Genomic DNA, 14941 nt, shown 5'->3' with positions numbered 1-14941 from the left:
TTATACAACCCCTCTAATTTGACCTCACTTCATATTCCTTCATATACCTAACCAAACTGGAATGCCCATCCTCCCCCATCTTGTTCCACAGATAAACCGATTCACTTTGTGATTTTGCTCATGACATACCCTCTATATTTGGAATGCTTTCCAACTTCCTATGTTGAAATTCAAAACAACTTCCAAGTCCTGCTCTTCTATCTTAAGGCCTGACGGTCTCCAAACATGGGAATAATCTTCCTCACCTGAATTCTGCAGAGAATTTGTACCTCTCTTGTAAACAACATACTCTACCATATATTTTTAGTTTTGCATTTCAATATAAAATAATTAAAACCATCACATACTGTGTATCCCACATATTTAATTTGGGATCCTTACTAATGTTCGTTAATGTTTGTGGAATCCGAAATAAATAAGTATATTAATCACTACTTATACAAATGATTGAATAATTAATTGAATAAAGGAATTAAAAGATGACTTTCTGATTTTACCCATTTCCAATACTCTTGTATTTCTTTTGCCTTCTTTTCTAATCTTTCCTTAGCCACATTTTACATTACTCTCATGAGTGGTTAATGCCCTTGTGCTTTGACTGGTTATTTGGACTGTCCAAATATTGTTTGAAAATTAGTCGACAGCTTTGTCTGATCTAGAAATATTAACTATCCTACATATTTCCTAGTTAACAAACTATCAATTTTCAAACAAATGGTGTTTATTTGAATATCATGAATATCTAAAATAAACATTCTATATATCAGTCAAGTGCATAAGTCTGATTATTTGCATAAACTCCAGTTTTTAGAAATCTACTGCATATCCAACAAAGAATAATTGTCTCCATAACTGTAAACTGGTAAATATCTCATACACATATCCCATTTAGGGAATAAAATTATTGTCTGAGTTGGTGTAAAATCCATTAATATTAATTTGTAAATTGCTCCTTTTCTTTTAATTCATAATTTGCTATTTGTGTGAACTTTCAGTCTCTTGAAAATCACCATTTCTTGATTGCTCAACCATGCAATACATAGACGGCAGCTATATTAATAACCCCTCAAAGGTGCAGTGCACTGATACTGCTATTTATGCTGCTGTCTGGAAAAAAGCATATTTATTCTGTCCAAGCACCCATGAGACATGAAAACTATTCTTTGTTCCGACTCACTGTGGATAGTCATTTTAAAACTTCAATTACTATTTCAGCATGTTCCTTGCATTACTGTTTCTAGCACCACAGCCAGTAATTTCTAATAGCCAAATGTACTTTATAAACCATACACACATATGCCTGCATGCAAGGAATGAAAAAAAGCTATGTATAAATGATTAGTATCTGCAGAAAAGATGTAAAATTTAGATAAAATAATATCACTATACGAATGTTGAACATGCACATTTATAGCTCCTGGCTCCTGCATCTTGGAATCAAAGAAAAATAATCACGCATTAATTTTCAACAAGTATTTCTTGAGATATAGGTCACTACAGAGCTGCTCTTTGTTCCATAGGGTTTGTGAAGAATAAAAGAATAATGTAACATTATTACTGCCTTTGAACAATTTACAATTGTAATAAATATGATTCATTCTTTTTATTGAAATGAGAGTCTTGAATGAAAAAAGATGGTTTATAGTCTTCATCTTACTTTACGTAGACCTTAAATTCAATGATCTGGCTGTAACTTCTCTTGTGTGAGATTTTGTTTCTGCATTACCATTATTCTTTTTTTTCTAAATCTACCCTCTATTTTTTCTATTCTTTATTGCCATCAGAAAGTTCACACATCTAATTTATGTAAAACTGAAGCAAGATACTTGGATCACACTCTTTGAAACCATGATTTTCACTACATTGTCCTTTATAACTGTAATTTATCTTGAGTGGAGGACACCATAAAAAATCAACCTTATACAGTTTACTGTTCTAGTCATTGCCAGAACATTGATGAAAGTTATTCCCACAATGCCTATTATTCAGTGTCTACTTTATAAAAAACAATGCAAGGCATTTCAGACCTCAAAGCCAGGAAAAAGTTTGCTTTTTCTGTTTCATTGCTATGCTTGTATTTTATAGACAATGGTTTTTGTGTAAAATGGTCATTTTCCCCATTGTTTGGCAGCCACCATATTTAAGTCTTACATGTAAACCATTCTTAACAGTCGTCTACCCACTTGTATGTAAACTTTTGTTTAGGATCATGAAACTATTTTGCCTTATTGTATCATCTCCGTTTAACTTTACTTTTAATGTTATCACACTATATGTCACTTTGAAAGCCTTTGCAAATGAGATAGGTTATGAATAATCATCTACCTATAACAGAAAAAATTTACTCAAATCTGTAAAACATCTAGATTCTCTCTTCTTCTTTGCCATTGCCATTGCTAAGTGAGTGGAATCTATTTGTTGCTTCCATTTTATCATTTTCTATTCCATCAATAAAGTTCTGAAATCTGGCTTTTCTCTCCATTCTATAAGTCTTAAGGACTTATAGACTTAAGGACTTAAGGAAAAATATTTTCCAAGTATTTGAGCTCGGGAAAGTGACTGTATCTCTTTAGGCCTTACCTTCTTCATTTCTAAAATGGAGATAATAATGTCTCCATTGGTTTGTTTTGAGGATTAAATAAGACATAGTATATATGGTGGTTAGCTCTATGCCCAGCACAAAGTGCCTACAAGTGGTGCCAATGATCACAATATTGCAGTAACTGTGGATAATTTTCCATAAAACTCCATTTTTCAGTTTCTTCGTACTTATTAACAGCATGAGGTTTTTCTGGTCTCATGGACTTGAACATCATCTTTGATTCTTTCTTGTTAATTTCTCCTTCCAAATCCAGCCAGTTGTCAAATACTTTTGTCTTTTTTCCTTTATGGTAGCTCTCAAATATGCCCCTTCTCTATTCCCCTGATAACACCCTTATGACAACTGAGGGGAATCTACAGTGTGTTGACTCAGTGAAAATGTTCCCCGAGGGTGAAGAAAGCCTAATGAAATTTTGAGTACTAGGACACTGAAATATGCAGGGATGCAATTAGTAAAAAATAACAACAACAACAAAGGAGCAATCACGACTGCCAGTAGGATGAGGTGTTCACTTTCAAACACAGCTGAATAAATTTCAGTAAACGGGAGTGTATTTAATTCATATAGAAATATTTAATTTGAAGAAAGTGGTGGTAATAAATCTTATCTGCAGTTACTGGTAATATGGGAAGCCAGAGGGTCCACATGGATTTGTCTTAGATTAAATTAACGAATCACAGAACTGTGTTCTATCTCCACCGACACCAGTATCGCTGCTTACTGGAGACAAATGCAATTAAAATGGCAAAGCATACAAACAGAGATAAAACTGTGGTTAAAAAATCAGGCCCTATCAATCTCTACACAAGGTAATTTCTTCTTAAAATAAAGCCAACAAAGTCATCAGTGTCTTATATTGCATATTACTCCAATTATTACATTGGGTACTCCTTGGGAACCTAACACAGTGCTTCACATATTAGAGGTTTTCAACAACTATTGCTAAATACATGAGTTAAGTACTTCCTTAAAGACTGCATTACACCTTAAAGATTTAATTGAAACTTATACTCGGTGGAATAAAGTTCAAACTATTAAAATGTTGTGAAGAGAGCATTTTGATTTAAAGATTTTTCTTTACCTTTACATACAGGGCGGTGATCACTCCAAGCAGCAAAGACTTCAGCTATCCTCTGACAAGTGATGCTCTTAGCCCCCTGTAGGACATAATCTTCATCACAAGAGAACTGCACGGTTGATCCAAGGCTAAAATTGAACAGAGGATAAGAAAAAAAAAAAAAAAAAACAGGATTAGAAGCATATAACAGTGATTCATCTCCACTTCTACTGGTAATATCCGATGGGTCAAAAATGTTCCACAGTGACAAAAAGTATCTTTCCAATGAGAAAACAAAATATGAAAATATAATTTGTACAAATATATAATAAAAGTTATAAACAGACGAACTTCTTGTAAGTCAATAACATGAAGATATTAGTAGGAACTACAGAAAGCTGTCATCAAATTTAATTATTGTGTTGTTAGTTGTAGAAACCAAGGTTAAGTAACTGAGTAATTTACTATTTTTTTTTATAAATTTTTTTAATGTTTATTTATTTCTGAGGCAGAGAGAGACAGAGCATGAGTGGGGGAGGGTCAGGGAGAGAGAGGAGACACAGAATCTGAAACAGGCTCCAGGCTCTGAGCTGTCAGCACAGAGCCCGACGCGGGGCCCAAACTCACAAACGTGAGATCATGACCTGAGCTGAAGTTGGTCGCTCAACCGACTGAGCCACCCGGGCACCCCTATTTATGTATGTATGTATGTATGTATGTATGTATTTAGAGTGACAGAAGGCAAGGAGAGGAGGGGCAGAGAAAGAGAGGGACACACAGAATCTGATACAGGCTCCAGGGTCTGAACTGGCAGCACAGAGCCTGACGTGGGGCTCAAGTTCATGAATCGTGAGATCATGACCTGCTCCGAAGTTGGACATTTAACCAACTGAGCCACCCAGGCACCTCTATAACTGAGTAAAATTCCAATCCGAGGTGGTAACCATGAAGCAAAAAGTCGTCTTCCTGACTTTGAATCTCAACCCTTGTATTCATACCACATCGTGGTACTTTTCTAGCAGGTATTTATATGTGCAGTTATTTGGACTGGTACTTGTATATCAATAAATAGACAAACAAGCAAACACATATTTAGGGCTGCAAAATTGTGTTTATTGTCCTTCATATAAAATTTACCCATCATTTATTATTTAACCTACTGCAATTTGGATTTTGCTTTTCTTTCCGCTGAAAGCGAACTTACTAAAAGGATCATTTTTTAAAACCTTAATTTCTAAGGGTAATGGATGTTTGCTGGAATGAAATAAAAAAAAGAAAAACTGACCATGCATTTTCTTTGTTAAAATCCCTGAACAGCAACTCACCACAAAAAATAAGTCCAATTTCCTTTACGTAGCATAAAAAGTCTTCCAGCAAGAAGCGCAGCCAACTTCTCCACCCCATCCTTAACCCAGTGCCACAAGTGAACGCTACCTCTAGCAGCTGGCTATCTGCACGTGCCATGCTGTATTGTGTCTGCACTGTCCTCCCTTCCCCCTCTTCCTGGAGGGCCTTGCCTGCACCCTCTCACCCAGCCTGTGTCTGAACAGCTCCTGTTCAGCAACCTCAGCTTGTCATAGAGGCAGCTTGCATGATCACATTTGTATTGTAAAAAGATATATCTGGAACAGCATAGAGGACAGTTTAAAAGGAACATGTATGAGAGTATAGGGGTGTATGAGAAAATAATTTAAGTGGTTTAGGCCAATGGTCAGCAAACTATGTCCTGCAGGCCAAATTTGGTCCGCTGCCTATTTCTGTACAGCCCAACACATAAAAATCGCATTTACACTTCCAAACATTTGAAAAAAATCACAAAAATAACATTTTATGAAATGTAAAAATTGTACTCAATTCAGATTTTGATGTGTATAAATAAAGTTTTATTAGAGCACAGGGATACTTTCATTTACATATTGTCTATGGCTGTTTTCATGCTACAATGTCAGAGTTGAGTAGTTGCAATGGAGACACTTTAGCCTACAAACTATAAAATATTTCGTATCTGATGCCTTATAGAAAACCTCTGATTTAAGCTAAAAATGACAAAAAATCTGAACTAGAGATGGCATGACAAAGAACAAAGGTTTAGCACAGGGAAAAGTCTCTAGGCATTAGAATCTACTCTCCTCTAGAGGCATTTTCTTTTCTTCTCTCACCATTTCTATTTGAAAAGCTGGGGATGTGAACTGCTACAGTCACTGTGAAAAACAGTATGGAGGTTCCTCAAAAATTAAAAATGGAATTACCATATGACCCAATAATTCCACTGGGTATTTACCCAAAGGAAATAAAACCACTCCTTCCAAAAGATATATGCACTCCTATGATAATCACAACATAATTTATAATAGTTCAGATACAGAAGCAACCTGTGTGTCCATCCACAGACAAATAGATAAGGAAGATGTGTTATATATACAATGGAATATTACACAGCCACAAAAAGATGAGATTTTACTATTCGTAATAAGAGGGATAGACCTAGAGGGTATTACGTAAGTGAGATGAGTCAGACAAAGACAAATACCATATGATTTCACTAATATATGGAATATAAGAAAAATGAATAAACAAGCAAACTGCGTAATGAGACTTACAACTACAAAGAACAAACTAATGATGCCAGAGGGCAGGGGAGTGGGAGATACGGGCATCCATTTTGGGAATGAATAAATTACAAAAATAAAAGTCACAGCATAAGAAATACAGTAGTGATCATTGTAATACTAATGCATGGTGACAGATGGGAGCTACACTTGTGGTAAGCACAACATAAAGTATAGAGAAGGTGTATCCCATGATGCACCTGAAACTAATGAAACATTGTCTACACTCAAATACATTTTTATTTATTTTTATTTTTTTTTTAATTTTTTTTAATGTTTATTTATTTTTGAGACAGAGAGAGACAGAGCATGAACGGGGGAGGGTCAGAGAGAGGGAGACACAGAATCTGAAACAGGCTCCAGGCTCTGAGCTGTCAGCACAGAGCCCGACGCGGGGCTCGAACTCACGACTGTGAGATCATGACCTGAGCCGAAGTGGGCCGCTTAACCGACTGAGCCACCCAGGCGCCCCTCAAATACATTTTTAAAGTGGTTCTTTTTAAATATGAATCGCACTTAGCAAAGTGTACAAAACAAAATATACAGCTCAGTGAATCATCACAAATTAAATACCCATACAACCAAGAAATAAATGAGTAGGGTCTTCGTGAACTTCTTAATGGCCCCAAGATTTATTTAGACTACTCAATAGCCTGAGAAGCCTTACAAGTTTATCTAATAGCCAATTCTTCGCCCTTCCTTACTCTCACCTTCGTCAACAAAAACTATCCTTCTAGTTGAAGACTAAAAACCTGGGGAATCATTCTTGCCTCATCCCTCTCTTTTACGTTTCCCGTCCACCTCATTGAGCAAATCCTGTTATCAACACTTTGAAAATCATGAACCTGATATTTCTTACCCCTACAGTGCCACCACCTTGACCTGAGCCATCATAATTTCTCATCTATTTTATTGCCAATAGTCCTTCTGCTGCTATGTTGCTGCTTTCCTGTTTCTGCTCTTGACTCCTTAAAATCTATCCTTAGTGTCCGCAGCAATCTTTTTACAAGATTGCTCAAATTATGCCTTTCCTCTGTGTCAAATCTTCTAATGCTTCCGTATTTCACTGAGAGTGAAGGCAATGCCCTTATCATGGCCTATGTGATCTGTCCATGCTAATTTCCAAAACTCTTTTCCTATCACTTTCTTCCCCAATCTCTATTCCTTGGCTACACTGGCTTGAAAATATTAAAACACACACTTGTCTCCGGGTCTTTACCTTTGCCTTTGTGTTACTCTGGAAAAATGCTTGCTCCAGGAAGCCACAGGTGCCAAATTCTCACTTCCGTTTTTTCTAATACATGTAAAATTATCCATTAGGCTCTCTTTGACTATTATCTATAAAACAACTGTTCCTAATCCATCAGCTTCTTTCCTATGAATTCCTATATACTATCTGATACATTGTGTATTTGTCTACTTACTGCATTTCTCATCCCGCTGGGAAAAACTCCAGGCACTCATCTATTTTGTTTTCCAACCTATAAGTCTACTATACAGGAAGTTATTAAGTGTGCGTGTGTGTGTGTGTGTGTGTGTGTGTGTGTGTGTGTGTATTTTTGAGAGAGACTGAATAAATGATATCTTTACTATTATCTAAATAATAGTATAATGGTAAATAATAGTATATATTTAGATAATAATAATTATTATCTAAAAAGGCTTAATCCAAAGATACCACATTCTTATAATGGGACAAATTATTCTTGGGTAAGATATTCTCTGATGGTTATTTAAACTGCTTATAATCCACTTGTACTCAACTCCTACCATGTGACACATTTGCTATGTTCCAGAAACAGTAAGAAAAGTAATGTGATTAGAGCAAAGCAAATGATGGATACTGGGGTATGAAATTAAGGAAGTGATTAGAGATTAGGGGCAGATCATTTATGAATTTGTAGGCCATAGTAAGGATTTCTACCTTTACTCTGAGAAAACTGGGCAGTTCTTGTAGGACTGGGAGGCAAAAGAATGACATTAGGGTCCGTTATGTTTTAAAATGGTCATAGTGGCTGCTAGGTGAAGAAAAAACTTCAGGCGAGCAAAGGTGGAAGCAAGGAGTTTGGTTTACAAACTACTGCAGTGATCCTTGCTCTCACAGAGATGATATGATGGTAACTGTACTGAGGAGATTCATGGTAAAAAAAAAAAAAAAAAAAAAAGGTCTTAGTATAGGGGCTGGTCCATAGAAGTAATTTTAATTACTATTTTCTCACTTAGTGATTAGTAATTCTGTCAAGATCACTATAGTCGTCACTGTATTTGTATTTGGTTACAATATTCTAGTTTACCAGATTCTTCTTGCTGAAAGAAAGACATTTCATCTTGTTTAAATAGCAAGTATTTTAGCTTGTTTCTTTTGATTATAGCAAACGACTACACTTAGCTTGGAGATAGGCACTTTGTAATAACAGACAAGTAAGTGCTCTGCTACTTAACAAAGACGACCAGCAATTAGTCCCTAAAGTTTCTACCCACTCCTGTATGCACTCAATGATTAACAATTCCAGTGATTTTTTTTTTCTCTGTTGAGTACAATGGGGGAGGTAGTTTAGACTATGGCCAATAGTTTAAGCCAAAGAATCAGAGAGAACTTTCAGGGGCCCCTGGGGGAGTAAGTATGTTGATTGTCAGCCTCTTGGTTTCCACTCTGGTCATCATTCCAGGATCATGGGTTTGAGCCCCATGTTGGGCTCCACACCGAGCATGAAGCCTGCTTGAGATTCTCTCTCTCTCCCTCTGCCCCTTTTCCCTACTCCCTGTCTCTCTCTAAAATATTTGAAAAAAAAAGTCAGAACTTTCAAATCCAACTCTTCTCTTTCCCAGTTCCTTGGCTTTAAGAAGGTAAAAATGTCTGAAAGCCTCAGCTTCCTCAGCTGTTGTGATCATGTAATGAAATACCATTTATAAAGTACACAGAGCGCCTAACACATATTGAGCACCCCAATCATGGAAATAACCGTGAAACTCAGTAATTTCTACCCCACTATTGAAAGAAAGACTCTACTGGGCATCTACAAATACCTCCATCTCGGATCACAGCTACACGTTAGCATATTCTAGACCAAAAATATAAGAGGAAAAGAACATAGCGAGGGCAGAAATCAATGAAATAAGTAGTCTTTTCAGAGGAATCCAGGTTCCATAATATCTAAGAAATGGATATCTTGAACAAATGCACTGTGTTCTTATTTTATGAACTGCTTTAATATTTGAGTCAAACTTAAAAAAAAACAACTAAGTTTCATTAAAAATATGAATTTCTAGGAAAGTATTCAGTTATACAAAAGACAAGCTGTACAAACTGTACTTTCTGTCACCACTGAAGAGACATCTGTCTCGCCCAGCTAAATAAAACCTTTCACTGTAGTAGGATACTCAATCTGATAGAACATTCCAAAATAAAGGATTGAACACAGTTTTAATTTCAAAGTGTGGAGTCATCAAGCATATGATATGCAATCACATAGCTGGAAAAACAAGTGTTGGTCTTCACTGTGATTATATTGGCCCCTGTTGAAGTACTATCATCTTTTTTTTTAATTTTTAAATTTTTTATTTTTATTGTTTTTGAGATAGAGAGAGAGAGAGTGCATGTACAAGCAGGGGAGAGGGGCAGAGGAAGAGAAAGAGAATCTTAAGCGGCTCTATGCTGAGCACAGTCCAATATGGGGCTCAATCCCAGGACCCTGGGATGATGACCTGAGCTGAAATCAAAAGTCGGACACTCAACCAATTTAGCCACCTGGGCGCCCTTGCACTATCATCTTTTTAAAAATTATACCTATTATTGCAAAAACACACTATGATATCAGAGCTGTCAGTGAAAAAAGATGTTAATTTTTCAAAATATGTAACTTTTCCCCATTCTAATCTATCATCAAGATGACCTCAATCATATCTGTTTAATATCTTCGAAAATCAAATGATTCTCTAAATGTATTTAAATTAATAATTTCAAAAATGATTAACTGCACATTAGAAAATCTGAGGTTACTTTTACCAAAATGGATTTAGAGTAGGAAATTTTTACCATATGATTTTCTTTTCTCTTTTAGAATTATACAAGTGATTTATGATTGTTGTAGAATGTTTTGAAAATAAAGATTATGAAAATAAGTGAAAAAAACTTTAAGCTCTATACTGTTAATGTGTTTTTAATATAATTCCAAAACTCTTATTCTTTTCTTATTCACATTCATTCTCTTCTCCTTTCTTACTGTAAAAACAGAGCACTTGTATCTTTTTATGAAAGGGCTGTTTCTGCACCTGGTTTCAGATTCAATATGTCTCTCCTTTGTACCCTGGGTTATTCTCTCTCTCAAATATTCAACCTGTCATCTTAAGCTGGAAGCAAAAGTGATGGTATTAACCCACTTACTATAAAGTTTTATATATTTTTTTTTTCACAAAATTTATTCTAAGGTTATAATAAATTACCTTTTCAATTTTTTTTAAATCTAAAGTATATTGATAATTTTTTTTCAAATATAGTGAGATTTTTAACTCATCCCAAAACTTTCCTTCAAAAGAGAAAAGAACACCATGGTCTTTTTATATGTATTGTCATTTCACTGTCCCTACAAAATTAATGCTATTCCCTTCCAAAGATTGTATCAGCAGAACCCAATCTGTGCCAAATGCCACGAAGATTAAATTCAGCATTCATACACTCCTGATCTACTGCCTTTTTATAATTTAGTCTCCTGATCTACTGCCTTTTGTTGCACTCTTGGCTATGATCAGTTTGGATACTGACCTTGGGTACCTTGGCTTGTTCAGTGGTGCGAGGTTAAAAGTCACTCACTATCTCAATCAATACTGAAACCAAGTGCTACCCTCTCAGTGTCCCCAAACTTGGACTTCTGTATGCATTGACAGAATATCTAGAAGGTGATGTTGCTACCTGCCCCAACCTTCCAATACTTCATTTCACTTCAGTCTAAATTTTATCACTAGGAGTCAGTCTTTCGTATGGTTTTATTTAATATATGTATATACTTTCACGAAACAACACAGTTGCTTGAGAAATGGGGCAATTCCAATCAGGATAATATCCTGGAAAAAGAAACAAAATCCCAACAAAATAGTTTGGTCGGAAAGAAACAAAGGAACACTAGGTGAGCACATTAACGTGGGTTTTCATATGGGGACAGCTCTTCATGAGTTAAAAAAGCTAACTAAGCTAAAATAAAGCCATTAAAATGAGTTAGAACTTTACACCTTCAGAGAAAAGAATAATGATTATTATCATGGAGCCCTGTCCTTAACTTTCAAAGTTAATTCATCATCTCTTCAGAACTCTTCAAAATTGCCTCCTTGAAAATCCTTGCTATTGCACCTAATAAGATTTCAAAATTTCAAAATTTCAAAATTCAGTGCAATTATGAAAAAAATAACAACTAAAAATCTTATTTTTATACTGATACTGTTTCTTTTCTTTTCTTGTTCCTGGCGTGTATGAGATAAATCCTTGCCACTGTGTGCTTGTTTGTTTTGAATTGTCTTTGTTTTTTTACATCTTCTATTCAACATTCACCAGATCAAGTTTTGTTTCTTGATTGAATATGACTTTTTGATAGAGGTTTAATCCTGTATAGGCACAGTGTTTGTACATTATAAGTGAAGTATCGTACAGATCCAAAACTGAGTTATAAACAGAAAGGCTCAAGGTAGGATAATGATATTCTTTGATAGAAAAAAAAAAAAGAAAAGAAATTAGTAAACAGTGTTTTTGAAGGTTAGTAGCAAAAAGGTTTAGAAAGCAAAATATTCAGAAAAATCACAAAAATCAGTGACAAAATAAAATTTATTTAAAAATATGAACACAAACTTGTGTACTGTGTTAAAAATGTTTTATGAGACTAAGTTAAAATTATGAAAATAATAAACTTTGTGAATAGTATTAATTGAAAAGCTATAATGGGTGTGGCACAAATTTTATTGCTATAACAATACAAAAGAATACAAAAGAAACATAAAGGAAAGTGGTTGATGCATTTAGAAATTAGAATCTGATTATATAATCCCTGACAATGAAAAATGAAATCAGTGGCAAAAGTAAGGTCTAAAAAACTTTAATGCTGTGGTGTTAAGTTGGTAAGTTTCCTAATGGCTTCCACCACATGCTGTTTTGTAATTCACATGAAAACATATCCATGAAATGTGCCTCAGAGAGGCATCGTCATAAAATAAGGCAAAGTTAACATCATAATTCTGGCACTGTAGCTCTAACTGTACCTGTTGCTTTTCTACTTCTCTCCCCACATCCGTGCACTCATATTAGCTGGGAACTAAGTAATGCAATGAAGATGATCTTTTTTGAATAATTTTTCAGAGCTTACGTTATCAAACTTTGATATATAAATATATATATTTGTGTGTATATATATATCTATATATATGTAAGTGTGTATATACATATATATGTATATGTGTATATATATGCATGTGTGTGTGTGTATTTTAGTATTGGTAACCAACTCATTGCAAAATGCCCCCCAAAGGATTATGTATGACCTTCTGTTTAAGAACAGTTGTGTTAGAGAAATAACATTATTTGTCTAATTTTTCAGAGGTTATGTTATCAAACTTTGATAACATATATCAAAATACAGAGGTATATGACATATATATATAAAGTATCTAACATATGTGTGTGTGTATATGTATACATATATATACATATATGTACATACATACATATATGTATATATATATGGTGCCAATTCATTACAAACCTCCCTGCCAAAGGACTATGTATGACCCTCTGTTTAAGAATAGTTGTCCTAGGGGCGCCTGGGTTGCTCAGTTAAGCATCTGACTTCATTAGGCTCAGGTCATGATCTCACAGCTCATGAGTTCAAGTCCCGTCTTGGGCTCTTGATAATAAATAAATAAACATTAAAAAAATTTAAAAAAAAAAGAATAGTTGTGATAGAGGAATAAACTGACGGAAGTGGAGGTTTAAATAAAAGAAAATCTATCTCAGAGTAAGAACACATTTCAGAGGCATAGATAAATTAAAATTGGAATACATGATGTTTTAAACTATCCAAGGTGATCAAGTTTTTGTATTTTTTAAAATCTTAGAACATTTTTAATGTTTTTATTTATTTATTTTTGAAGGAGAGAGAGAGACAGAGCATGAGCAGGGGAGGAGCAGAGAGAGAGAGGGAGACACAGAATTCAAAGCAGGCTCCAGGCTTTAAGCTGTCACGATGTGGGGCTGGAACCCACAAACTGTGAGATCATGACCTGAGCCAAAGCCGGATGCTCAACCGACTGAGCCACCCAGGCGACTCTAGAATATTTTTAAAAGCATATTAGCAATTAATACTTGAATATGGCATTTTAGTTTACAAATCACTTTTTTTTATATATAAAATCCCATTTGATCTACTCCTGTAGCAGTTTTCCATGTCATTTATTCTCTGGCCAAAGAAAGAAGAAAGATGCAAGAGTAATCCACAAGGAACTTTATGGGTGATATTTAGAGTGCAGAGAGTAACACACAAAGTAACTACCTCATTGTTTGTGAACCACTTAATGTTTTACAAATAGGGAGGGCCGCTGAGACTGAGCACTGACTACCCACACTTAGTGTTTGTATCTAAAATCCAACACGGAGATGCTGACAATTAATAATAAATTATTGCAAATGTCGGCAATGAAAATTTGGCATCTTAAATTACTACTTCCATGTTAAGCCTATGCTATAAAATAAACTCAATTTTACACATTCAGCTTTACTAACATTATAGCCCACTGAGGAAAATTTCGAGCAGATTAGATTAGATTATCTGTAGGTACATGCTAGCTGTAACATTCCATGAATCCATCTACTCTTTGTTAAAGTAAAATGTCACAACAAATATACCTCAAATATTTCATTGTGTTTTTATGTAGTTGTGCCTCTTTAATGAATAAAGAGTGTTTAACTTTGAAGTGAGGTGTAGTTGCCTAACTTTTAAATCATTCCCATTTAACATAGTGACTGTGCTATAATGCAGTTCCTCAAATATGTATATCATGAACTTTATATTATCCTGATCGAAATAACTTTGCAATCAATGTTTCCATTTTACAGGAAAAGTACATTTCTGGTGAAAAACAAAAATAAAACCAAGAAATTGTGCTTTCATAAATATTGAGCAAGTCTTAGTATCAGCTTTCTGAAGTTCAAAATAGGAGGTGGAAAGTATAGAGTGACACACAAAATACCAGATCTCTCTAAGCTTTTTGTTTTACAGCTATAAAATTGAGGAAAACTGTACAAGCAGATATTGTAATAAAATATAAAGTTATATAAATTATCAAGTAGTATGTGACAATAAAGGGCGTCCATAATTCAGCATTTGGTTACAGAATTAGCTTTAAAAGAAAATTAAGTCCCTGGGGCGCCTGGGTAGCTCAATCAGTTAACTGGCTGACTCTTAATCCCTGCTCAAGTCATAATCTCATGGTCCATGAGTTCCGGCTCCTCATTGGGCTCTGCACTGACAGTGCTGAACCTGCTTGGGATTCTCTCTCTCCCTCTTTCTCCTTCCCTGTCCCTTTCTTTCTCTCTCTCTCTCTCTCTCTCTCTCTCTCTCTCAAGATAAATAAATAAACTTGAAAAGAAAAGAAAAGAAAAGAAAAGAAAAGAAAAGAAAAGAAAAGAAAAGAAAA

At 34.9% G+C, this 14941-nt stretch overlaps 1 protein-coding gene across 3 annotated transcripts in view; it reads right to left on the bottom strand.

Moving 5' to 3' along the window:
- The window catches only part of CSMD3 (CUB and Sushi multiple domains 3), a 1252643-nt gene that overhangs the window by 670343 nt on the left and 567359 nt on the right, over positions 1-14941 (bottom strand). For all 3 annotated transcript variants that reach the window (XM_049632997.1, XM_049632998.1, XM_049632999.1), the window contains one exon: positions 3684-3808. In XM_049632997.1, coding sequence (XP_049488954.1) covers positions 3684-3808 — 125 coding nt within the window. The remainder of the gene's footprint in view (positions 1-3683; positions 3809-14941) is intronic.

The sequence above is a fragment of the Panthera uncia genome, chromosome F2 (assembly GCF_023721935.1).
Source record: "Panthera uncia isolate 11264 chromosome F2, Puncia_PCG_1.0, whole genome shotgun sequence".
Taxonomy (NCBI): domain Eukaryota; kingdom Metazoa; phylum Chordata; class Mammalia; order Carnivora; family Felidae; genus Panthera; species Panthera uncia.
Note: the sequence above shows the minus strand (reverse complement) of the source record. Positions and strands in the feature narration are given on the sequence as shown.